Source organism: Callorhinus ursinus, unplaced genomic scaffold (assembly GCF_003265705.2).
Source record: "Callorhinus ursinus isolate GAN/ISIS: 27379988/994484 unplaced genomic scaffold, GSC_fseal_2.0 scaffold3, whole genome shotgun sequence".
Taxonomy (NCBI): Eukaryota; Metazoa; Chordata; class Mammalia; order Carnivora; family Otariidae; genus Callorhinus; species Callorhinus ursinus.
Genome location: NW_027397065.1, coordinates 52883152 through 52909634, shown reverse-complemented (window position 1 = coordinate 52909634; position 26483 = coordinate 52883152). Strand labels below are relative to the sequence as shown.

Genomic DNA, 26483 nt, shown 5'->3' with positions numbered 1-26483 from the left:
GGGAAGGCCGATCCTATCCTAGCACCGTGAGTGAACTACACCCTCTAGTGGGGAAACCACATGTAATATAACCAACTTCTTTGGAAGAGTGACGCCCAAAAGAAAATCCAACTCAAACTGACTGAAGTAAAAAAATAAGGAGTGTGTGGGGCAATCTCTATGGCTCCTACACTTGAAAAGTCAAGAGGAATCTCTGAATTCAGGCATGGCTAGATGAGAGTTTCAGAAAAAGTTGTCACCCTCATCCCTGTGACAAATCTAAGCAGTTCTAGACTTAACAGTTTTCCTTTCCTAAAACTTCGAATAAAAGATTTGAGGCTTATTAGACTAGTTGGAATAAGATTCCTGAATCAGTCTACAAGCTATGGCTACAGACATGCTTAATGCTCATTGAAATGGCTTGAATTATAAGGCACCACAGGAGCCGGGGGGTGATGCAGCCCCTCCATAGGGACTAGAAGAGGATAAAGAATTGTTCCCCAGAGGAATATTGAGGCACTATTGCCAGGATAAATGAATGAAAGTCAAGCAAAAACAACAGATGCGTCGACACTATCCCTTCTGGATGCCATCTTTCTCCCCCGAGTCTGAGGTTGCCCTCAGGCCTGTGCAAAACTCAATCCCCTGCTTTTTTTTTTTTTTTTTTTTTTGCCTTATTACAATGAACCATTTAGCCCTTTTGTATCATAATAACACTTTACTACCTTGGTAGAAAGCAAGGAAATGTCACCTAGAGATCTAAGCCTTCTGGAAAACATGCTTTCAAACATGCTTTCAAACACATACAAAATTATTTGACTTCCCATTCCACAAACCATGGGAAGTTTGGTAAGAGGACCCCAGGGCATTTATGTTTTTACTACTTGGTTTTTATCTCTAATTTTGCAGAGTTCTCCATCAGCTTCTCATTTCACCTGATACTGATGCTTCACTCCCTACCACTTTGGTACAAGTGAGGCCTTCCCCATCTTCCTTCATTCCTCAAGCACTTTCAAGGCTATTTGGGGTAACAAATGTTTTGTAAAGGTTTAAAACAATGAGAGGACAATGGCTAGCAATCATAGGAAATATATCAGGATTCTTTTGGTTAAGAGTGATGAAAATCCAGGGCACCTGGGTGGCTCATCCCACTCTTGGTTTAGGTTCAGGTCATGATCTCAGGGTCGTGAGATTGAGCCCCGTGTTGGGCTCTGTGTTCAGTATGGAAGTCTGCTTGAGATTCTCTCTCTCTCTCTCTCCCTCTCTGTCCCTCCCTTTTCTCTCTCTTTCAAATAAATAAATAAATCAATCTTAAAAAAAGAGTGATGAAAATCCAATTGCAACTTAGCTTAGGCTAAATAAGAAATGTGTGGGTTCATGCAATTAGGAGAATTCAGGGTGGGTCTTAACTCAAGCACAGCCACAGACTTAAACAACACCAGGAGTCCATCTCTACCTTCTACTTGTCTTTTAAGTGCTGGTTTCATTATCTCTGTTACCGACTTCATCTACATGAGCAGATAATGGCTGCTACCTCCCCAGTCAAGTGTCCTTACAGCTCATGAGCCAAATGGAAAAGGGGTGGGGGTGGGAAGAAGGGAATACTGGGACCCAGTCCAACACACCTCCAATTAATATGCAATTACAACCCCCAGACACAGGAAACAGAATTTTTTTACATGATTAAGTGTCTTATAATCCCCAAAAGATTCAATGTAAATATAGAAATGAAGATTGAATTATATCTACATTACTATTATGTGTTCAGAAACAATCTATAAATGTCATTTAAAATATTTGTCTTATTTTAAGAACATATAGCATATTAAAGAATATAATGGAATGAATCTTAATCTAATTCAAAGTTTTTGATTGAGTTTTGATTTAAACTTAGAATTTTAAGTTGAAAGAATAAGAATTTTGTTAAAACTAAATATTATTGGCGGGGCGCGTGGGTGGCTCAGTCGTTAAGCGTCTGCCTTCGGCTCAGGTCATGATCCCAGGGTCCTGGGATCAAGCCCCGCATCAGGCTCCCTGCTCCGCAGGAAGCCTGCTTCTCCCTCTCCCACTCCCCCTGCTTGTGTTCCCTCTCTCACTGTGTCTCTCTGTCAAATAAATAAATAAAATCTTCAAACAAAATTAAAAATAAATAAATAAATATAAATAAATATTATTGGCATTTTGAGGAGAAGTTGTCATTTGCCATACTTATATGTTTACTTGAATAGAATTATAAAGTTTATTTATTTGGTTTTGTTTGTGAAGCAATTGAAGCACTTAAAAGGAAAAATTGAGTGTATTAGATTTATCCATTCATTCATAAATTCCTTCATTCAACAAAACTTAACCGTGTACCCACCCCCCACATCTGTTCAATTTTGAGAAACCAATTCACCTCTATGCTTATTTATCTGTCTTCCCTTACCAAATGGAAGGTTTGCCATCACAATTATCTCCTTGCACCTAGTCCAATGCCTGGCCCCAGAGCAAGCACTCAGGAAATATATATTGAATGAGTGAACCACATTAGCCCCAAAATGTAATCAGTTTTAAAAAATTACAACTGTTCTCTCCCTGTTATCTTTGGAATTTAAGGACCATCAGTTTCTGTTGCAGTACTGGGTTCACCTAGGGGCCCATCTTCCATTTCTTTCCTTGTAATAGCTGAAAGACACTGATTCACCTTCTACTTAGAGGGAGGTAACTTGCTCACTCGGCTAACATGAGGGGGAGCCACAGGGTAGGCAAGGGCAAACAGTGACTCCCGTGTGCAGCTGGAACACACTGTGATGGGAAACGAGATTGAAATGGTAGGCCACAACCAATGTGTATTGGGCCTTGGATATCTGATTGACAAATTACAAATGTATACATACATGAAGGTTAAAACTTCAATCACAAAGAAGCCATTATAATGCACAGTATGCTTTAGGAAGATTAATCAGATTTTTATTTGGAGGAAAAGATTACAAGAGTGTACCATTTAGTCATGAGGAATACGGGTTTTGAAGTTAGATAGCTCAGATTTCATAATGATTCTCTGCAATTTACTAGCTGTGTGAACTTTAGCAAAAAACTTAACCACTCCGAACCTGAGTTGCATTGTTTATAAAACCGGGCAAGCGGTACTTAGGTCACAGAATTCATCGGATTAAATGTGATGATGTATTTAAATGAGCGGTAGAGTGACATTGTGATTAAAAGAATGCAAAACCAAAACACAATCAAAGTAAGACTTTGCAGGGGAGAGGCTAGAGCCAGGATGATTGAGGAGACAGGGACACAATTAAGAAGCAGTGACACAGAAGCCCATAGTGGGAGGAAAAGTGAGTTAAAGAGGGTGCTCGGCAGTTATTTCAAGTGTAGCTGCAAACAGCTTGGACTCACTGGGTGCCTGCTGTGCTGCAGGGCATCCTGGCATTCTCCTGAAGTGTTCTTTGTTCAGAACATGTCTCCCAGCCTGCCTAGGAGCAGAGACTGGTTCCTGGTCATCTTTGCAGCCCTAGTGTCTAATATATTCCCAGGCTCCATGAAATCTTTTTAATAAATGTCGACTGAGCATAAACAGTTCTTGACATTTCAAACAATTTTCTAAAGAGTAACTCTGTGCTCTCATATCTCTAGAGATCAGGCTAAAAGATCTGCCCTAGGGGCAGTGACAGGGAAAACACAACACGAGTAATTGTAAAAAGAAAGCTTGTCAGTTTTTTCTTTTTTTTTTTAGAGATTTTATTTTTTTATTTGACAAAGAGAGAGACAGCGAGAGAGGGAACACAAGCAGGGGGAGAGGGAGAAGCAGGCCTCCCACTGAGCAGGGAGCCCGATGCAGGGGGGATCATGATCTGAGCCAAAGGCAGACGCTCAACAACTTAGCCACCCAGGCGCCCCTAAAGCTTGTTAGTTTCTTAAGTTTCATCCTCAATCTTTTCACTTTCCTGTGACATAACTTTGATCTGGTGCAGTTTGGCCCAAAATAAAAATAAAAAGCAAAGGCCTTGTTGCTTAATGCTTTACTCAGAGCTCAGGCTTACAAAAGCCTCCCATGCAGGTTTTTCCTTTTCCCTGTTTCTCTTTCTCTTCCTACCTTCCTTCATTCTCTCTTGTTTTGTTTTTTTAATTGTTGTTATATTTTTGTTTTGTTTTTTTTCCTAATCTACCACCTTGTGTTTGGTTTTGAAACTGCAATTCTCTATGCATATACCTATGTACAATATCCTTTCTTAGCATTTCCTTATGTAACTTGGGAAAGTGTAAAATGCTTTGAAAATGAACTTCAGCAATACCACATGCTAAGAGTTCAGCCCTTGCAACTTCAACTACAGGCGATAAGAAGGAAAGAAAAGAGGGCTCTGGACAGTCAAATAATAACAGCTAAGCTTTGTGGAGTTTTTGACGCATGCCAGGCACTGTTCTAAGTGGGTTACAAATATTTCCTCACAAAAAAACAGAAGAGAGCAAAGATGTGGAGAAATTGGAATCCTTCTGCTCTACTGGTGAGAATGTGAAATGGTGCAGCCGAATGGAAAAATTAAAAATAAAATTACCATATGATCCAGCAATTCACTTTTGGATATATATGTGAAAGAATGGAAGGGTGGATCTAGAAGAGATATTTGCATACTCATGGTAACTGAAGCATTATTTACAATAGCCAAGAGGTAGAAACAACCCAAATGTCCATCGATGGATGAATGGACAAACAAAATGTGGTATATACATACAATGGAGTATTATTCAACCTTAAAAAGGAAGGAAATTCTGACACATGACACAACAGGGATGAACCTTGAAGACATTATGCTAAGTGAAAGTGGCCAAACACAAAAGGACAAAAAATAATATGATTTGTATCTAGAGACAAAAAGTGCAATAGTTGCCAGGGGCTGGGGGGTGGGCAGGGATGGGAGTTGTTTAACAGATAATAGAGTTTCAATTTGGGAAGAGAAAAAAAAAAGTTCTGGCGGTGGCTGGTAGTAATTGTTGCATGGCAATGTAAATATACTTAATGCCACTGAAGTCCACACTTAAAAATGTTTAAGATGGTAAATTTTATGTTATGTATATTTTTACACAATTAAAAAGCATGTAAAGAATGATTCATGTGCAGACTCAAAACTATTTGTACTGGTGGGGTTACCAGGCTTTCTTTTTGTTACCTGTGCTAATAAAATGTATGTATGTCCAAATAAATTAAAAACAAATAAATGAGGCAGTGTGGTAAATTAAAGATGGCCACAAATTCTTTGCTACCCTTTCGATTAAGAGGTGGAGTCTTATTCTTTTCCCCTTGAATTTAGGCTGGCTTAGTGTCTTCTTGACCAATAGACTGTGACAGAAGTAACGTCTGGGATCCAAGGCTAGATCGTAAGAAGTCCTTTACTGCTTGGAACAGCTCACTCCCTGCATTTATGGTCTCTGAGAGCCCCCTAAGCAAACACTTTGTTATGAGAAACCCAAACCAGAGAAAGAGGCCATGTGCAGGCACTCTGTTGGATAGCTCTAGCTGAGCCCCTAGAGAGCTTCCAGCCTGAATTGCCAATAATGTGACATTCATTTGAGCCTGAAGTTAACTATAGTTTCAGCTGACATCTGACTGCAAATGTTTAAGAGACCCCAAGCTCGAACCACCCAGCCAAGTCCAGTCAACCCACAGAATCATGACAGGTCCTAACAAATTGTGTTTAACCACTAAATTCTGCTGTGGTTTATTATGTAGGTACCATAATGATGTCCATTTTTACTTGGCAAACCTGAAGCTGAGAATTGGAATGCTTGCTCATGGTCTCTGCCAGTAAGCAGAGGAACCCACACTTGAAGCAGATCTTTCTAAACTTCTAAAATTGTAAAGCCTGCATTGCTGACCACTGAATACACAGTTTCTCAGCTGAAACAGCTATAAAAGGATTTACTTCTCAAAAAATCCTGTATTTAATTCATAGCTGAGTTCTGCCATATTACTCGACTCCAAGTGTAATGTGGAAGACCCCAATGTGCATGGTACCTCCTGCAGTTGTGCATTACACAGCCCTCCTAGCCATAAGAAGGGGACCTAAACAAACCCTGTCCCCTATCCTCAACCAGAGCTTATTCTCTTAAGTGTTAAGACCTTCCAACAAATGTTCAGCCCTCATTTAAGGGTCTAAGACATTTCAAGGGAGAAGAGAGGTTGGTGCTAGAATCTATAGGAGTATGAGAAGAGGTATTTAAAATTTTAATTAAGAGGCGGCTGGGTGGCTCACTCAGTTAAGCGCCCAGGTCCTGGGATCCAGTCCTGCGTCAGGCTCCCTGTTCCTCGGGGGAGCCTGCTTCTCCTTCTGCCTCTCTCTCTGTCTCTCATGAATGAAATAAAAATAAAATCTTTAAAAAATGAATTAAAAAGCAGGGAGTAAGAATTAAAAAAAAAAACAAAAACCCACAGTGGTTCAGGGCCATTTAGTACAGGGCAGATTTCGCTGTAGAGGGAAGAGCTTCCCTGATGATGCTACTGTATGAGAGCAGGCAACACCAGCTCAGCATTCTAATAAAAACCCAATCACCAAGGAACAAAAAAATCTTGGAGGTAAAGGGATGCACACTTTCTACCTTAAAATGCTAAAACCGGGGCACTTGGGTGGCTCAGTCGGTTAAGTGTCCAACTCTCGATTTTGGCTCAGGTCATGATCTCAGGGTCATGGGATCGAGCCCCGCATCTGGCTCTGTGCTAAGCAGGGAGTCTGCTTGTTCCTCTCCCTCTGCTCCCCGCCCCCCACAAATGAATAAATAAAATCTTAGAAGAATGTTAAAACTAGTTTTTAAGTCTACTTATAGACAGCAGGCACTCATAGCACTCAGAAAACATCTCTATTCAGCATTTATTACAGTATTTGTAGATAAGCTTTTGTTTCCCTTTCTAAATTTGAAGTAGGAAACATATCTTATTTGTGAGTATTTCTGGTCCCACCATAGTACTTTTTACTGAAGGAGTAATGCCAACCACATTCAATAATATATTCAAATAAAGATTCAACCCATTTGCACTGAAATAAACTTTACTGAATCACTTATATCTATGCCAGGCTCAGGGCTAGACACTTTCATAGATAATTCCTATTTGTTTTTTTAAACAATAAAGAAAACAGAAAAAGCCAAGGCTTGTTTTACTGTTTATTTAAGTTCAAATATGAAAGAAATCGATGGAAGCAACTAACATGGCAACAGGACTTTATTTTCACTTACAGGAATAATGTAATATGAAAGTGGGGATTAAGATGAACAGATATATGAGGCTTTGTTGCTTTTTCTTCCCAGAGCCCTAAACCAAGACACATGGTTTGACACCTGGAATTGCATAGCTAGAACTGTGACTGCCATGATAAGCTGAAACCCATGATGCCAAACCATAACAGGGAAAGAGGAAAAGCCAGGTTTGGCATCAAGAAAGGACTAGGAAGGACCGCGCCCCCCTTCCAAAGTCCATCTTCAGTTCTTTCTACGGCAGAACCGTCTAGTTGGCCCTGTGTCTTGTCAAATTGGGTCTCATGCACACTAACTTTCCTAAAGGTTATTCGTATGTTTTAATTTATGCATTTTAGTCCTTTTTACTTACATGTATGCAGCGGCAAGAACGTGGGATGTGGAGGGTAAAATTTTGCGTTTCAGTCCACCTGTGTGACATTGAGTAAATTAACCTCTCTGAAGATAAATTTTTATCCATTAAACAAAGAGAAAAAAAAACGAATGATTCCTGCCCATATGTCACAGTGGTAGGGAGTTCTTAATGAGATATTCATGTGAGAGCCTTTTGAAACCTATAAAATGCTGCTAATTATGTGCAGAAACAACGTCCCCAAAATAGAGAAGGGCTGATTTAACATTAACATCTTCAAACTGTCTCCCGCGACCCTTCGCCTAAAAAAAAAAAAAAAAAAAAAAAATTTCTTTTTTTAGCTAAACGAATTCTGGAAAAATCCCTACTGGAACGCAGTCGTTTTGCAAATGCCAAACGCAAGGTCCAAAAGCTTACCCAAAGCCGCCGAACACCAGCGAACTGAGTTGCGAACCACAGAAAAGCAACTGCCTCCCCCGTCCCAGACTCTAGGCACTTCCGGCGGGGCAATGCCGTCACGGAAAGATGGACCGGCTCCAGCGCCTCACGAACTGCCACGCTCAACATGGCTGCCGTGACTCGACGCCTGCGTCCCACACCCAACATGGACACGAAGAACGAGCCCAGCCCCGGAAGGCAACCCTCCGGAAATGCCCGAGCGGCGGCGGAAGCGGAAGCGCCGCGGCGGTGGGGGCCGCGGGAAGTGTCGGTCGCGCTTCTCCCTCCCTCTCAACCACAATAACAGACGGAGGGCCGGCGTAGGTGAGGCGGCGGCCGAGTGGACCCGGGGACCGGCGGCGGGCCGCAGAGCCGGGGGTGTGGGCGGCGGGGTGGAGGCGGCCGGATGGGGGCTCCGGGGCTCCCGGGCTCCCGACAGCCTGGGCTCTCGGTCTCGGGCTCCCTTCAGGCCTAGAGCTCCCGGGAGAGCCGGGATTGAGTTTGTGGGTCTTGGCCTTGTAGGCCCCGGTTGCGGGGTTTGCTTACCTTGTCCAGAGCTGGCCGAAGATTCTAGCATAAAGAACGCTCTCTGAGTCTTGATTGCCTCAGAATGGGAGGCGGGGTGGGGGGTTGGCCTGGTCAATTTATGGGACACCATCCCACCCCGGGCTTCACGAATTCTACGATTTTTTAACGTTGTCAGTGTTTAAGCCAGTACGTTAAGGGAGACCGGCAGTCAGCGTACTGAGGAGATGTCTCTGAGCAAGACGCAATGAATACATCTTTGAGAGGCTGCCAACCCTGGGTTCAGGAGCCTCAAGTTCTAGTCTTACTTCGCCACCGACTCCCTGTGTGACCTTGCCCAGGTCCATTACCCTCTCTGTAGCGCGGTTTGCTTATCTGTAAAATGAAAGTGTTAGTTGCCTCTTATGCTTCTCCTAGTTCTGAAGATCAGGTTCTCAACTCCCTTTAAAAGGGGTCTTTCCTTAGAGACAGACCTGAAAAGCTTGTCTTCCTGCCTCCTGGATAGCCAGGAGTTGACTGATAAGAGATGTCTCTACCATGTTTTTCCAGGCACCAAACTGGCCAAGGGCAACTGGGTACTTAGGAGGGTTCTTGTGCAGGGGGAAGCTCTGTCCTGACGGCTTTGTTTTATAAATCTAGACCAGCAGTGTGAAAAACACACCTGCGTGAAGAATGGGAGATCTTGGTTTTTTTGTCTTAAACCTGTTATTAACTTGCTGGCACTTTCGGCAAATTCCTTTGGACTCTCTGGACTTGAGATTTCTCACCTGGCAAATGAGTGCATTGGATTAGGTCACTGGTTCTTAATCCTCTTTCCCATACTCTCAGCACAACTGAAAAATAAAATAATGGCTGTTTAAGCCATGATTTTCTGGGAGAGAGAAGCGGTGGGATGTGGAAAGCTATGTATTGTGTAGTCCTGTAGATCGAAAAATCTGTGCTTGTAATTTTTAACTGCTGACAGTTACTGGTTTAGGTAATCCCTGAGGGTCCTTTCCTCCTTTTAAAATTTGCAGTGCTGTGATTCTTATGTTCTCTTAGGGTAAGGAATATAGACTTGTATGTGTGTGTTTATTTTTTTTTTAAGATTTTATTTTAAATTAATCTACACCTAGTATGGGGCTCAGAACCCTGAGATCAAGAGCTGTATGCTCTACCGATTGAGCCAACCAGGCACCCATTGTGTGTGTTTGTTTAAATGAATGTATGCCTGCAGATATACACTTAAGTGAAGAATATACTAAGGCAGAGCATAAGAGAAAAAGGAGAAACGAGGTTTCAGTAAGGCGAATTGACATAGTAAAATAAAATTGGTCTGCACTGGAGTTTAAGACCTGTATCCTTGCTTCAGCACTCAGACTTTCTGATATTGTATGTTTGGACAAGCCAGCTTACCACTCTGGGCCTCACTTTTCCTTATCTAGAAGTTGAAGGGTTGGACTGGATGATTCCTAGACCCTTTTGGCACTAGAATTCTTTGTGTGTTCTTTATTTAAACAGTTTGGTAGATGTGGTGTGGCACTTCTTTAGGCAAGAGAGGCTATCCTAGGTAGACATAAAAGCTCTATGATTGATGTTAGGATCTATGATGTTAGGTCAGATTAAGTAACATGCAAGATTATTTTGATAAGAGCAAGCTGAAGCCAATAGAAACTAAAGAAAGCATTAGAACCTGAAGGCCAGGGGCGTCTGGGTGGCTCAGTCGTTAAGCATCTGCTTTCGGCTCAGGGCGTGATCCCAGGGTCCTGGGATCAAGCCCCACACAGGACTCGCTGCTCGGCGGGAAGCCTGCTTCTCCCTCTCCCACTCCCCCTGCTTGTGTTCCCTCTCTTGCTGTTTCTCTGTCAAATAAATAAAATCTTAAAAAAAGAAAAAAAAGAACCTGAAGGGCAGGAAAGCCCTTGACCAGATAGATCATTGAAGACATTGGGGAGTTTTAAATGGGAGAAAGGTATTTTTGATGAGGGTAATGAAAGGTAATTTAAGTTATAGTATTGGAAATGACTGAGTTATAAGAAACTGGTGTTAGAGTCTATCTGCATTCTAACACAGTAAGTTTCAAGGGAAGCAAGACTTTGTCACCACCTAGCACTTAGTAGGCAGTAAATGATAGAGGAGATAGATGGATGAAGAGATAACAGCAATCAAGGAAAAGAGTTTCTCCACAGAATTGTTAATAGGTACAGAATGAGAAATTGGTTCAGAATTATGAAAATTTCATAGAACAAGAGATCCCTAAGTCTTCTGGTTAGTTGTAAGATAAGTTGGTTTATCTCTGCCCTGTAAAGTGTGTTAATAAGAGATAAACATGCACCCGGGAAGGCCTGGTGTGATCTGAGGAAAGGATTAATTAGTAGAATAAGTCAGGGATGGTGGAGGATGTTGGCACGATGGTAGAGGTATAGGAAGGTTTTTAGATGTGACATTTAGGGAGTGAAGGAGTGGATTTATATAGGATTTTTATAGATACCAGCAATTCTCAGAATTGTGAATAGTAAGTGTTAAAACCTCTACAGTGGAAATAAAGGACTAAAAGGAAAAGATCTTGATATTGCAAGGAAATGTTAGTGCTCCCCTGCAAGAGGTGGAGATAGCCTTAAGGGTTAGGGATTAAAAGATGGGGATAAATTTGGGAGCAAACAGAATGAACTGAATTAATAGAGGATAGTGTAGTTCTGTTTGGACAGAGAGGAGATTTGAACTGGCCAGTTGGAAGGAGAAGAGCACACCCAAGAGAAATTGTATTACAGAAGGACCCCTGGCTTAGAGAACACACGTGGATAACTCAGGCTTACTACTTAGAATGTACTTGCACCACCCAGATGAAAAAGATGCTTCCAGTGGCTAAGGTCTGCCACCGAAAGGCTGTAGGATACCCAGGACTGCTAAAAGCTGTGGTGTGGGACCCCAAATTAGATGGACCACAAACCCTAATTTGTGAAGCAGGGTGTGGTCCGCGTTAGTTCTGTCAGAGCATCCAGAAGCCCATCTCGGAGTACCGGGGCATAGCTCTGGAATGCGGAGGGACAGCCGAGGTGCGGAGCCTGACTTGATGATAGGGTGTGTAGTGTAGGCTGAGAAGTCAGAAGTACACTTAATACGTGCCCTTGAGCAAGTGACTTACCTCTCTGGTTCTGTTTGTCCATCTGAAAATTGAGGGAGCTGGTCTTAGGTAAGGACCTCTGGATGAGCTTTGATGTGTCTGTGAAACCCCTGAAATTGTGTATGAAATTCATCGCGCATGAGTCTGAGGTATGTTTTATTTTCCTCTTGGGGAGAAGATGTGCAGCTTGCACCATAGTCTCAGATGGGTTTGTGACCCACAAAAAATTAAGAACTGTGTGACTGGGTAGTCTTTGAGGGCCCCTTCAGCTTGTGACATTCTGGGATTCTATACTTCTGTCAGAATGACATTTCTTTGAGGTTTAGAGTCTGAGTCTCCAGAACTTGGCTAACCCTAGAAATAACACCTAGTGCTGCAAAATGTATTCTTCACATATTTATACTCACCTGTTATTTATATATATATATATATTTTTTTATACTCACCTATTATTTATAGTCACCTCTCCCTTAACCTTTCTGACTCCTCTGCTAGCCCCGCTGTTGCTTTTTCCTCCTTTGCTCTTTCCCTTCTAATCTACTGCTGCTTTGCACCTTCCCTGCCTTGTTGAGTTTCTCAAGTGGCAAATGGTGGTATGCTGGATATAGGGGTAGCAAGAAAGCAAGATATGGAAGGTTACTTTTCCGTTCTCACTTGCTTTTATCCCTCATCCTACTAAAAGAAAAGCAATTAAGAGAGAGAGGGTTCACAGACAAGAGAGATGCCATCCTCACTTGGATTTTGCTTGTCTTGTATCCTGTTTTCTTCTCATATAGGGTTGCCAGGCCTCTGTTACTCTCGGCATAGTCACTTCAGTGAAGATGAAGCCAACCTTAGTGGAAATAATTTTGTTGTCCTTTATAAAGTTTGAGTGGTAGTAAGGGCAAGTAAATGAATCCTTTAACGAGGAGGCTTTTTATCTCCTGGATATTTCTAAGACACCTACTTGGAGAGGACTGATGGCTTTCCCCTGGCTGTGGGTCCTGACCTGTTAAGCCCCTAGATGTGGGATGGAGATCTTATCTTTTACCCTGGTGTTCATCTCCACAAGTCCCCCACCAGAGGCTTAGAGCAGGGGAGTCACTACTCCCCTTGCTGCCAAGTAGGTAGCTACATGAATAAGTCTTCAATTCTAGGCATCATATAGAAAATAAATATATATGTATATATATATAATTCCACCTAAAATTTTGTTAGTGCTGCTAATTTAGGCCCCTCGATAGTTAGTGTTAATGAGTACTGTAAGTTAAATAGGTTTTTGTGGGCTTGCTAGGGACCTGATCTCTGCATAATGTTGTATAAAGTCATATCTGTGAGTAAATATTTCTGAGTTCTAAACAAGGGAACTTTTATAAACCCAATGATATTTAAGATGCAGTCTGTTTGGTTTAAAAATTCAGGTGTTGGTCGTACAATGGGGCTATTAAATCTGATTCCCACAAAATCACAGCTTGCAAAATAATAAGGAACAGCAAAAGATAGAATCATAAGATGAGGGTGTAAATAGTGGTGTAGATTTGGTGAAGAAAAAGAAGGGAGAAAGGCTAAGAAAGATTTTTACTTTTAGGATGAAAAGTCAAGAACATGGTATTCATGGAGGGTTAGAGCTGTCAAGATTCGTAAAAGTAGAAGCATGTGCTGAGACATGAGAGCTGGAGAATTCATCCATGGTTGGATTGGTCGAAACTGGTAATAGTCTTGTTGAGGCATTTGTAGGTGCAGGTAGCTGTTTGTTTTGTGTTTCCTGATTGGATTAAAATCTGATTGCATTTTTGCCAGGGTTATAAGCTTGTCGCTGAGATCTTTGAGTGCTGTGGTAGCAAACAGGATGCTCAGAGGACAATGAGGTGGCTCCTAGCAGCCTTGAAGCTACTGGATGCACCCGGAATAATGGAAAGACTGATAGATGTTCATACATTAGCTATTTGAGGATTTATTATGAGCAAAGACTTGTTTTCACCTAGATGCAGGAGATTGAGATTCTTTCCCTTTTCCTGGCCGAAACGTGGCCAAAAAAATACTACACAAGTTTCTATAGGAGAAGCATATGTTAAGTCTCACAAGGAGCTCGAAAGAGGTGAGAAGTTTTCACAGAGGACTTAATATTTAAACTAGATTTTGAAAACAGATTAGTGCTGTTTTAGGCAAAAAAGGGAGGGAAAGGACATTCTAGTCAACGTTAATAGCTTATTAGGAATGAAAGATCAGTGTTTGGGGGAACTGAGGATATTGGTGTGGCTGGCAGGAGCGAGTGTCCTGAAGGACAAGGGGTTAAGGATTGAAAGATGAGATTGGGAAGGTGCCATGGGATGAGACTGGAAAGATTTTATCCTGTGGAAGCTGGGATTCCTTGTAGGCCGATTTGTTTTTTGTTTGTTTTTTGAGAGGTATAATATACAAAACAAATCTAAATTTTCAAATAATGGAGAAGATTAGGAAAAGTAATCTTAGCTATTTTCCTAAGCCTCTGTTCTCCCCAGAGGTAACCACTGTTGTTATTTTGTTGTGGGCCTTTCCAGAAACGTCCCATGCAAACAAGAGCATATTTCTCCTTTTTCTCTTATGCAAATGAGGTAATACTTTTGAAATAATCCACATCTCACATTTTTCGCTTAATATGCACTCAGAGGAATGGTTTAAAAAGATTATTCTGGTTTCAATGTGGAGGATGGTATGGTAAGCATTTATTCAGCAAATTACTTATTGTGGGTATTGTGTGGTGGGCTTTGTCCCAGGCCCTGGGGACATCACTGAGGAAGCCATTGCAGTCGCCCAGGTGAGGGTTGATAGAGGCCTAAAAGCCTGCGGGAGTGGATGCAAGAGCAATGTTGTGTGGTAAGATGGGTAAGAATAGCCAATCAAGTGACTGGGAAGTGAGAGAGCACAACATATTGAGGCTGATTTTACAGTTTCTGATTTGGGCATATGGTGAACTAGAGAAGGGAAAGTAGGTGTGTGTGTCTGTGTGTGAATGTGTTTTGGGAGAGGAGTGGTGGTTGTGGAGGGAGTTCAGTTTGGACATAATAGTTTTGAAGGATGTTCAAGATACTGAGATGAAGGTTTCTGAGAGGAAGTAAAGGTCAGAACTCCAGAGAGATAGGAGCTAGAAGTGGATTCTTCTTCTTCTTCTTTTTTTTTTTTTTTGAAGTGTCTTTGTAATAGCAGTAGCAGAAGCGCTGAGAGTGGATACAGTTGCCCCGGGCAGAAGAGGATTCTAGGGTGAATTGGCAAAGGAGACTGAGGAGTGGTCATAGAGGAATGAAGAGGACCAAGAGAATATCACTTTGGGGGTCGCATGATGTGAGGATTTCAAGGAAAGAGTGGTTAGCAGTGCCCCTACTACAGATGGGCCGGGGGGTGGGGGGAGCCTTGAAGAGAGCCTATTGGATTTCATGAGGAGGATGTCAAAATAACCTTATAGCAGTTTTGGGAGCCATTGTAAGATGGAAAGATTCATTTTCCTGGGGAGAGGGCAGTGAATAGGAAAAAGTGGGCAGTGATAGAAACAGATGAGTATATTTACAACTTTTTTTGTGGGGAGTTCTAAGTACAAACTTTAATTTCTCCCAAGGTCTGTTAACCAAAATGGGATGGACAACATACATATAAGCTTTTGAGAAGGCAAAAGAGGTGTCACAAATTCGGTGCAAGGTAGCTCATGCACCTACTCTTTGCAGAATTACTTAGGTCTGTACTGCTAGGTGTCTGATGATACTAATCAGCACACAATTGTGTAAAGGTATTTCTTTGGTTTCCTAGGCCATAGCTGAAGAGGCAGCAAATTAGAGGGGGGCTTAGAGGTAGGTGTAGGGATGTGTCTGTGCACATGCGCGTGTGTGGAATGCGGGGAGAAGCGAGCATGCTCCCACCTGTGAGAAGTTACAACAAGTGACCTGTCAGTGAGGGAAGAGACCAGAACACACACAGGCACAGGAAATCTGAGGATTCACTTAGCCATGTAGTTTGCTCCCATTTACTTGTAAAGCAAAGAATCTCCAGGGACTCCACAGACTTCCGTAGTTCTGAGGAGAGGTATCACAGAATATAATGGATATTCATATTGATAACCTGAGGTCATCAAGAAAAGGTTAAGCTTTTATTGAGTCCACCTTATAGGAAAATAGAAGCATGTAGTCCGCTTTAGAAAGTTTTAATAGTAAAGGATTATAATTAAGAAAAAGGAAAAGGTGGTACGTGAAATGGAGCAGATACTATTCTGGAGATGCACTGGTTTGGAACTGCACTCAGCATGATGTAGATTAAGCTGTGATCTAGAGGTCTCAGAGTTTGAGTCCAAATCATTTTTTAAGAATTTTACCAGTGATAGTTGATAATGCTATTTAAAGGACATTGTTTCTACATGGTTCCCTCTTAACCTGACCAATAAAATAAAACAAAGCCCTCTGGGTGCTTGTTCATCTGACTTTAATTCTCCATCTGCCCTCCATCCCTTCCTTTTTTTCCCTCCTCTCCTCTCTTCCTCTGTCACCAAAGCTTATTTAAAACACAGACAAAACATACATTTGCCACAAAAGAGAATTAACCTTTGCTCTTTAATGTTTACAGGAGAGGGAAAGGGGTGATTTTATTCTCCATCTGAAATTGTACATAAGTAGTGTTTAGTTTTTGAGGAGAAGGTCTGTAGTTCTTACCAGATTTATAAAGGGGCCTGGGACCCACTGGTAGAGTCTAATCTCCTCACTTTATAGGTGGGAAAATAAAGAATTAAAAGGTGATTCAAGTTCATAAAAGTAGTTTGGCAGATCAGGACTAGAACCCAACATTTCCCTTCTACCTTCTTGGTGAGGGGCTGTCCTAGAATTAAGGAGATCCCAGAACTGGAAAGGGTTTTGTTAACCTAGTTTAACTATCTTACCTTACAGGTAAAGAAATTTATGCTTGGGAAAATTGAGTGAATTAGTTAGGAAGCAACAGTACAAAATAGAATCCAGAACTCCTGATTCCTTGGATTTTATTTATTTTTATTTATTTTTTTTTGCTCATTCTAAATAATGCATTTTTATATTCTCTACTGCTCTTCAGAAAAAGATGTTCTGTGCATTTTGTGTAATGTTTTTATTAATTTGAATGTGGTTTGTACCCTTCTTTCTCTTTTAAAATAAACATTGTTTTACCAAACTGGGTTTTCTAGGGATAATTTCTGAGTCTGGAGTTAGTGTGCTATAGTCTACTGTAGTCTCTGCTTGCTTTCAGGTGCTTTGAATTCAAGTTATCAAGAGGGAAGATTTGCTCTTTGATACTGGAGATAACACAGCAATGGGTCCACGAAAGAAAAGTGTTAAAACATGTCTCATGAATAATGAAATAGCTGAGGAAACAATATCTGATGAAACAAAGGACTATATGAATCAACTTTCACATGAAGTGCTTTGCCATATTTTTAGGTAAGATTTTGTTTGGTTGACTTTTACCCTCCTAGAACGTATTAAGTAGAACCAAATTCTAGGGCTGCGCTTTCTGGTGTGGTAGTTACTAGCTACCTTATGGCATTTAAATTGAAATGAAATGAAATTAAAAATCAGTCCAGTTCCTCAGTTACATTAGCCTATATGTCTTGCGGCTACTGTGTAGGACAGCTCAGACAGTGAAGATAGGGAATACCACTTTCGTTGCAATAAGTTCTACTGGATATCCATTCTCTAGACTACGTTAACATTTCAGGCTTCTCAGAATCCTTAGCAACCGATTTGTTGACTTTTCTTATTACGGTACCATGTGTGTACAATATAAGGCAGTGTTTCTGACTTTGACTACAACCCACAGTGAGAAACATTTTCTTCATATGTACATATATGTAAGTGATTGAAATCATAGTTTTGTGAAATGATATCCATCATTACTTTATGCAGTGCACACATTAAAGTTGATTTGTGGTAAAGCTTTTTTCAAAATCCTTTTTTAAATTATATTTTTGTCCACACTACATTATAAACAGTCAAAGAAATCAAAACAAAAAACAACAAAAACCTGTCACTTCCAGTTTCCCCTGCTTTCTTCTTTCAGTCATTATCCATTCAAATAAACAACCCTAACACACTTTGTCTCTGGAGTTGGAGACCTGAGTTTGAATCATGAGTCTTTTCACTTACTTGCCTTGGACCAGGGATCGATAAAGATGTTATTATAAGGATTCAGTGGGATAATGCTTTTAAAGCACTCAATACACTGGATAGCATAAAGGCCTGTTGAGCGTTAGTGGTTCTGATCCCATTCCGCCTTTTTTCATATTGCTCCATGGTCTTCATAATGAGCATTTTAGTCACTAGACTATGACACAATAATTAACTTTTCCCTTGTAGTCTGACATCTAGATTGTTCCCAGTTTTTCTCTTACACAGTTTCAATGAACTTTTCCAAGCATTTGGATTTTCCACTATTTTATTTACCTAGGGGAAATTTCCATTTATGAAGTTCTTAGAAGTGTTTTGAATTTTTTTTTTAAAGATTTTATTTATTTATTTGACAGAGAGAGACACAGCAAGAGAGGGAACACAAGCAGAGGGAATGGGAGAGAGAGAAGCAGGCTCCCTGGCAGGGAGCCCGATGTGGAGCTTGATCCCAGGACCCTGGGATCATGACCTGAGCCGAAGGCAGACGCTTAACGACTGAGCCACCCAGGCACCCCAAGTGTTTTGAATTTTTAAAAATTACTGAATATTTGCAGATAAATGTTATTTTATTTTTAAATATTTTATTTATTTGAGAGAGAGAGAGCACAAGCAGGGGGAGGGGCAGAGGGAGAGGGAGAAGCAGACTCCCCGCTGAGCAGGGAGCCCAATGTAGGACCCTGAGATCATGACCTGAGCTGAAGGCAGACGCTTAACCGACTGAGCCGCCCAGGCGTCCCAAGAAATTTTAAAATAGACAGCAAAGCTGCTTTAGGGAACCATGGGCACTTTATTTTTCTCTTCTAACATAAACTTGGATTAGTCTTTATCTTCTACAGTTTGTTGTGTGACACAGCGTAGTTTTGTCACAGTTCAGTTCTGTCTGGGAATAGGAAACCCAAAATAACAATTTTTTTTTTTAAGATTTTATTTATTTATTTGACAGACATAGCGAGAGAGGAAACACAAGCAGGGGGAGCGGGAGAAGGAGAAGCAGGCTTCCCGCGAATCAGGGAGCCTGATGCGGGGCTTGATCCCAGGACCCTGGGATCATGACCTGAGCCGAAGGCAGATGCTTAACGACTGAGCCACCCAGGCGCCCCAACAACAGAATTTTTTTAACAAAACAAAATGGTACTGAAGTTCATTTGGCAGAAGAATGTCTGAACATTTTTCAGAAAGTTTTTTCAGAAAAAGAGTCTAACCCTACCACGTGTTCAAATATATTCCAAAATATACAACCATTGAAGATTTGGTACCGGAGAAATTAAGCAGACAGTTGGGTAAAACAGACAGTTTGCGTATGTAGGCTCCATATGGGGACTTAAATATATGTCGAGATCTGGTTTATGATAAACTTGGTATTCACATCAGTGAGGAAAAGCTGAGTGGATTATTCAGTGATGATGTCATAACCCAGGAATCATTTGGAGAGAGTAATAAAAGCATATTCTTATCTGTCATATCTGATACCAAGTTCTGAATGCATCAATGAATTAAACAATAAAGCTGTTAAAATCCTGGAAGAAAGCATAGGTAAAATTGTTTCTAGGGATGTGTGTTAGGTATTTGTTGAATAATGGGAGGGCATATTGTAAACAAATTGAACCGTATCTTAAATTGAGAGTGGATACGATAACATTTTGTAGTTCAAACAATATTCAAGTGGAAGGAGTGGAATCTAGTGTCACATCTTTTTAAAAATTATTTGAAATGCCTCCAACTCTTCGATTCTGTATCTTTGAAGAAAAAATACATTTCTTTTTCTGAGGGCAAATACGATGTAAGATCATCTTCATGCGATTACTGATCTATTTGTAATTAAAGGGAGTATAATATTTACTCAGGCATATACTTTGGATAACAATCAGTAATTTGAGGAAAAAATACTTTAGTGTATAAGTTGATTCAGAAAGCAAGTTCACTATTTTTCATTGTTTATAAAATGTGTAGTCGTATAATTTCTGGAAATTATCCTATTTATATCTGAGTTATGGGACTTTAAGCAATAATGCTTTTTTTTGGTAGAAAATTACATTTTATTTTATTCTCTTTAAATAGTTTGAAGGGGAAGAGCGTGTCCAGAGGTAGAAAAAAAATGGAGCAGAGAAATGCCCAGCGGGCATACTTGGACTTTTCTTTTAGAATTAGCTTAATTTTTAGGAATTAGAGTCAGACCCAACTATGTTGACATCCTTGCTCTTCCTTCCTCTTTCCTAGCTGTTGACTTTTTGCAGGTTAACTTTTTTGAGCCAATTTCGCCACTTGTAAAATAGTACCTGCTATATCAGTGAGCGTTCTAGCAGGAAACAAGGTACATATACACTTGGCTGGAATTTGAAGATCATTTAATGAAGGGACTATTTAGAGAGGCTTAGGTAGGGTTAACGGAGCCAAGCTAAAGAATTTGGCTAGGAGACTAGGAATAGCAGAAAGCCTTTGCCCATGGTATGTGTTGACCAAAATCAACCGATCGCTGGAAGGGTAGGGAACACAGCCTAGCAGAGAAAGAAAGAAAAAGGATTGGGGGAGGGCAAATAAAGTACAGCCTACTTCGTCAGGTTGTGAAATAGTGACTACATTACAGTGTCTGTGATACAATACAACCTCAGTAAAGGGTAGTTTTTACCTTTTTTTTTTTTTTTAATGTAGTTGTGTATGGAGGAGTGTTCAGGAAGAGAGACAGAGATGAGATTTTCTGATCTTTCAAAACAGATACTGCTTTTATCGGAAACAACAAAAGTACAGGTTAGTTGAAAAGTTTCAGGAAGGAAGAGATAACGGAGTTGTAAAAGAGGAAATTTTGAGACGAGGTGTTCTCAGTGCTTAAGCAGTACTTGTGTGTGATCTAAAAGGTAAAAAGATCTAGGAAAAAAATTGTATACTATAAACTTTAGTATACATGGAGAAAATAGAGTTTCTGGGTGTGTTGAGGGAGCAGAGAGGAATTTTTTCGCTACTACAGGAAATGATTTCTGTAAAAGCTATAAGATTATATTGGCCATGTTTAAACTGATCAGTTCTCTCTTTCTCATGTTCCGTTATCATCAGGCCTTGAAATTCACTGAGATCTTTTTTCTTCTTGAGATTTTCTTTGCAGGTAAAAATTTAAAAGAAGAAAGGCAGGTTTTAGCAAACACCCTATGGAGGGAGCTCAGTACTTTATTTGGATGCTTGAGTATTTGCTGACTCATCTGTTTTTAGTGAAAAGCTTTATGTGCATGTTAATCTTAAAACCCTGTGAATATTCCTAAGGTCTTATTTCATTCAAGGGGTAGGAGAATGGAAGAAGGACAAAAAGTAACCTGATGATGAGAGGAAGTACCCACTTGATAAATATGAGTTTCTTTCTCTCACAAAGGTACCTCCCTCTGCAGGATATCATGTGTATGGAATGTCTCTCCAGGAAGCTAAAAGAAGCAGTGACCCTATATCTGAGAGTGGTGAGGGTTGTGGATCTCTGTGCAGGGCGGTGGTGGGAATACATGCCAAGTGGTAAGTGGATCTAGCCTGTAAGGTACCCCGGAATCCTACCGGAACCTCATAATATTCCCATCAAATGTTACTTGTCTTAAGATAGGCAATCTAAGTCACCTTGTAGGTGAATTTTATCTAAATTACTTAGGTTCATTTGGGTTGAAAAATGTTTTGCTGGAGGCTTTACAGGTTTATTTCCTTAAGGAACTACATCAGCCTGTTCCACAAATGTACCATCGGAGAACTCAATGTATGTCTCTTATATTAGACAAAGTGTCCTTTGTTCCATGACGCAGGTTTTCATAGCTTCCCTGTACCCCTTGACAGCAGCCTCTAGTTAAACAGATATTAATCAATTTGTGTAAAGCTGCTCTAGCAGGCCACAGAAATTGCACTTCTGGAGATTTCATTTCTTTAGCACTTTTGGAAGGCCTATACAAGGTCTTAGAGATTCTTAAATAAGGCATTGGTCTTCTGGGTGAAGAATTCAGACTTAGTAGCCTAACCACACAAATGGACCTCATGTAGAGAAAAGAAAGTTGATGCATTTAGTTAAGCAGAGCACACCTGAAAGGGAAGAATTAAAATGAAGGGCCAATCAAGGCTTCTTTTCAGTTAACACCAATCCATTAACTAGTGACTTTTAGTTATGTTGTGTAGCAATTTTGAATGTCTTGTTTAACGACATTTTATCAGCATTATCCAGATCCTGATATTTTGAAAGTGTGATGAGGGTGGGATGGGGGAGCCTTGACAGAAGTGAAGTGGAACAGGATAGACTGCGGTACTGGAATATTCTACAGTTTGGGGTGCTGTATCCTTTCGAAAGGTCATCAGTCAACTAGTAACTCTTCAATTGGCCAGTTATCAGTATATATACCTTTTTGTGAAGAACATTGCAAAGACCTGAGGCTAGAACTTAGCTTGGTGGGAGGCAAACCACAGTTGTCCTCAAATACTTCAAAGAAACTGTCCTAAGGGAAAAGGACTTCTTTTATTCCAGAGAGTGATTATTTATGGCAGGAAAGGGGGAAAAAAATGAGGGAAATGTGAAAATGACTATCAATCCTTAGATTAGATATGCTTTAACAGAGGTTAGACCAGCAGGAATTCCAGCAGTGGGATTAATGCACTGTGTAAAGAGGCAGGATAGCAGAGCTCCCATGTGATGTAGCCTTAGCCTTAACATCTCTGCCCCTTATCAAATTAGAGAAGAATCTGTCTGCGCATTGCTGATTTCTTTCAAACTGTGATAAATACCTGTGAGCCCAGGGCTTCCCATCCCTGCAATAAAAGAGGGTTGAAGCAAGCAGTCTGTAGCCTAGAATAAGATCTCATTAACCCTGCTTACTAATGCCCCTCTGGCAATAGTTTAAACCTGGAGTTTAGGCCCTGATTCTCTATATAATAAGGATAACTAAGGTTTTTATGTAGTACTTTATGGTTTACATGTGTGATTTCTTTGGGTTCTCACACAATCTCAATAAACAAGGTGGAACTATATCCATTTTTTGATGAGAGTGTATGACAAAAGAGGATGGACATTGGCAGTGGTCAGACTTGGTTTTGAACTCTGACTCTTTCACACAGTAGCTTTTAAATTCTTTCAGGTTCATTTTTACATTCGTAAGTGGGGTGATTACCTTTTTCACTGGGTTGGGAGAACAGATGAAAAAACGTAGAATTGTTTACACATTGAGTGGCTCAGTTAGTGAAGGTTATTCTATACGATGATAATAAGAACTATTAGTATAATCGGACCAAGTAATCTTTGAGGTCTCTTCTTACTTTTCAGTTTTGTGATTCTAAAGTTACCACAGTCATCTGGGCCAGCCCTGTTCAAATAGAACAACTTCTGAAAACTTTAGTATGTGAGACTTAGTGATTTGGGGCTCCATTTACATTCTTGAGAGTTAATATTTTTACTTGTCGTTAGTGAGCAGGCAGTTGGATTTCTGACAGCCTCCATTAAAGACAAAACACCGCAGATTAAATAAAGTTTCAACCTAATGAAACTTGTCTCCCTCCTTACCTCATCAAAACCCCTGCTGTGAAAGTAACCTGCCTCTCTGTTCCCATGTGGTGGATGGAACACAGTCGGCCTCCCAGATAAATAGCTTTCTGTCAGCTCAGCATCCTTTCAGTTTGGTTCACTTATGTTCTCTTAGCTTACTTGATCTGTCTTTTTCAGAAGAATGAACTCTCTGAAATGTCCAGGGAGTGGTAGTTAAACACAGGATAGAGTAGTTATTAGGAAATAGATAGACCAAGAGAACCTAGTTTGAGATGGGATTTGGGTTAGAACTGTGAGCTTCCTGAAGGTGAGGATCGTATCTTCCTCCTTTTTTTAGTTGTGTGCTCTGCAGAGCCTTAGAGGTTCTCTGGACCAGAGAGCATCTTGCGGGGGCGGGGGGGGGGGGGGGGGGGTGCTGATCAAGTAGGTGGTCCCTCCTCACACACCAATCCAGTAATAGGTGCAAGTTATCCAGGTTAAATGTGTTGTCCCTAGTCGAAGATTTCTGTGCCTTAAAAGCAGCAGCAACAAAAGACAATCATAAGTTAAAAGCCTCAGCTCTGTAAAATATTAATTCAGGATAAGTGGGGTTTCTGAAACATTTCCTTTATTACTAAAGAAATATTTTTTCTGTTTAACTGTTTGTTCAGCCATAATGTTAGTCTTATGAAACTTTAAAAAGGAAACCTTTTGTTGTTGGTAACTTTTGACAGAAATAACAAGTGCCTAATAAATGTTCATGAACACAAAGGTGAACTTGCCTCTAAATGCTTCTGAATTTCTCAGGCTTCACAGATTCCAGTTTTCTAACATTATTGAAGAAGATGCCAGATGTTGAACAGCTTTACGGCCTTCATCCTAGATACCTTGAGAGGCGAAGGGTACGGGGCCATGAGGCTTTTAGCATTCCAGGCGTTCTGGAAGCTTTGCAGGCATGCCCAAATTTAGTGGTGAGTGTACCTGGTTGAACATTTGATATCAACTGATGAAATAATAAATCAAAGAATGAAAGAATGTGTTCACTCACATGCAGTTTCATCCGTAACAAACTTTTAAGTTCCATTGTGTATTTAGCATCTTATGATACAGAAATAGAAGCTTTGTATGCTAAGTAAATAGCATTTTCTTATGCTTGCTTGGCATTATTTTCTAGGGTGTGGAAACTTCTCATTTGGAATTGGTAGAATCTATTTGGACATATATGCCTCATGTTCATATTTTGGGGAAATTTCGTAATCGTAATGGAGCATTTCCAATTCCTCCTGAAAATAAACTGAAAATTCCTATAGGAGCCAAAATTCAGACTTTACATTTAGTTGGTAAGTACATGTTTCTTGGGTCACCTGTGTCTCCTCGAAATGTCGTATAACTAAATATTCACTCAAAAGGAATAATGAGAATTTTAAAAATAGCTTTGTTGATTGATGATGGCCAAAGAAATGCTTGTGAGATGTGTATACAAATATAGATTTCCCATTAAGGAGTCCTAGATGGGGGCTGGAGGGTTAGAGAAGTACTGCTTCACAACCAGTCTGTTCCCTTTTTGAAGACCCTTTGAGTAGTTCTGAAAGTTGTAGGTTGTGGTTTTTTTGTTTTGTTTTGTTTTGTTTCAGTGAGCCAGAATCCTGCCCTTGTTCTCTGCCCTTTTGGTCCTAGTTCGACCCTTCAGAGGAGAGTTCTCCAATGCAACTTTCTGTGGTGATGGAAATGTCATGGGTTTGTACTCTCCCATATGGTTCCCTCCGGGGCGAGTGAAACAGAGGAACTGAATTTTTATCTCATACTCATTTATCAAACAGCCACATGCAGTAGTGGCAACTTTATTACACAGCTTATCTCTAGAACATTGAGGAATAAAAAAGCCAAATAGCTCTTAGTTTACTTCTGTCTTCTCCAACCAGAACATTCCCCTTTGTTCAACTCGGAGCCAATGAGAAAAATCTGCTACTTTTCTTTTTCTCTGAGAAATAGGAAATGGGGTGCTGTTTTTCCAGAGGCACCTTATTTGCAGTGATGACAGTGTACATTCTCCATCCAAATAGTCTAAGTCCCAATAATTTCTATCTAAGTAAATAATAAGGGTATATATTTTCTCAAATTTAATTTGCCACCTCTGGCTTAACATTATTGAAGGGGTTTCAGGAGGACTTCTGTTACTGTAGTCTGACTTATAGTATTTATTTCTTAAATATTTTATTTAAAATACACCTGTTGAGTATCTGCTCTATTCTAAGCATTATTCTCGGTATTGGTGATGGTCTTAAGAACTAGAAATTTCTGAAACTGGGTCAGGTGGTACAGGGAGTGCAGCAGGAATGGTAAGGAGTGGGTCTTAACTAGGGTTTAGGTGCACAATTATGGCAGAAGAGGAATGCACTCTAACCCTCTTTTATTTACATGATCAAGAAATGATTGTGATTAGGCCTTTGGATATCTAGTTTGAGACTGGATTTTTATTTAGATAAGATACTGTAATATCTGAAGTTTATATTGTAAGCTCTGTAAGGTCAGAGTGTTTATATATCTTTGTATTTCCTGTGATTCCTGTCATTGTTCATTGCAGATATAAGTAGGTAAATTTGGTTGAAATGCATGCATTCTTTTGATTAATTCAATAGTTTAACACTGTGATGGTGTTATAAGTGTGTATAGTAAATTAGTGCATGTGCTGGGAAGACAGTAATTGTGTCCTTTGTTTATAGAATGGATTTGAGGCAAAATGTGGATTGGGCATAGGATAGAGCTGTGTTGTCTGGTGGATCTCTCTCTCACTCTTGCTACTCTGAGTTTGCTAATCAGAATTACCACCATCATGGTAGATACCAAGTGTACATTTGTGAGTTCTGCATCTTGAGTCTTAGTCTATACCTCATTGCCTCTGCCTTTCTTCCTCTGGTCTCATCCTCAATTTTACTTGCCCTCTGCTGCCATACAGGGTATATGCGTAGTTCAAGTCTAAAGGTACCTGCTTTTTGGGACGGGGCAGGTTAAGGAGTAATCCTTATAGGAGGAGCATCCTGCAGAATTTAGCTTCTAAAAAACCAGTCATTCTACTAGTCTTGCTTTCTCTAGTTGCCTTTGCTAGCAGGGCTTCTACCAGTGAAGTTGGTATTAAACTGGTTTTGCCAGCTGCTGTGTATTAAATGCCATCACACTGGGTCCTTAGGATTTCTCTCAGAGATTGTGTCACTTCCTCAGCTTTTCGTGAGGCTCTGGTTTTTAACTGTTGGACAA

General features: G+C 40.4%; 2 protein-coding genes across 9 annotated transcripts in view; one reads left to right on the top strand and one right to left on the bottom strand.

The window, feature by feature from the left end:
* Window positions 1–8088, bottom strand: part of LOC112820408 (sperm-associated acrosin inhibitor-like) — a 133777-nt gene extending 125689 nt beyond the window's left edge. For 2 of the 4 annotated variants that reach the window (XM_073890904.1, XM_073890906.1), the window contains exons 1-2: window positions 7982–8088; window positions 7565–7622 (exon numbers count right to left, since the gene is read on the bottom strand). The gene's annotated coding sequence lies outside the window, so the exon portion shown is untranslated. Of the gene's footprint in view, window positions 1–7564 lie in introns of all 4 variants that reach the window. The other 2 variants (XM_073890908.1, XM_073890907.1) reach the window with 1 other exon arrangement.
* Window positions 8089–8223: 135 nt separating this feature from the next.
* The window catches only part of FBXO38 (F-box protein 38), a 54655-nt gene continuing 36395 nt past the window's right edge, over window positions 8224–26483 (top strand). For all 5 annotated transcript variants that reach the window (XM_025867283.2, XM_025867282.2, XM_025867281.2 and 2 more), the window contains exons 1-5: window positions 8224–8326; window positions 16845–17035; window positions 21120–21253; window positions 24036–24199; window positions 24403–24568. In XM_025867283.2, coding sequence (XP_025723068.1) covers window positions 16908–17035; window positions 21120–21253; window positions 24036–24199; window positions 24403–24568 — 592 coding nt within the window. In that variant the 5' untranslated portion in view covers window positions 8224–8326; window positions 16845–16907. The remainder of the gene's footprint in view (window positions 8327–16844; window positions 17036–21119; window positions 21254–24035; window positions 24200–24402; window positions 24569–26483) is intronic.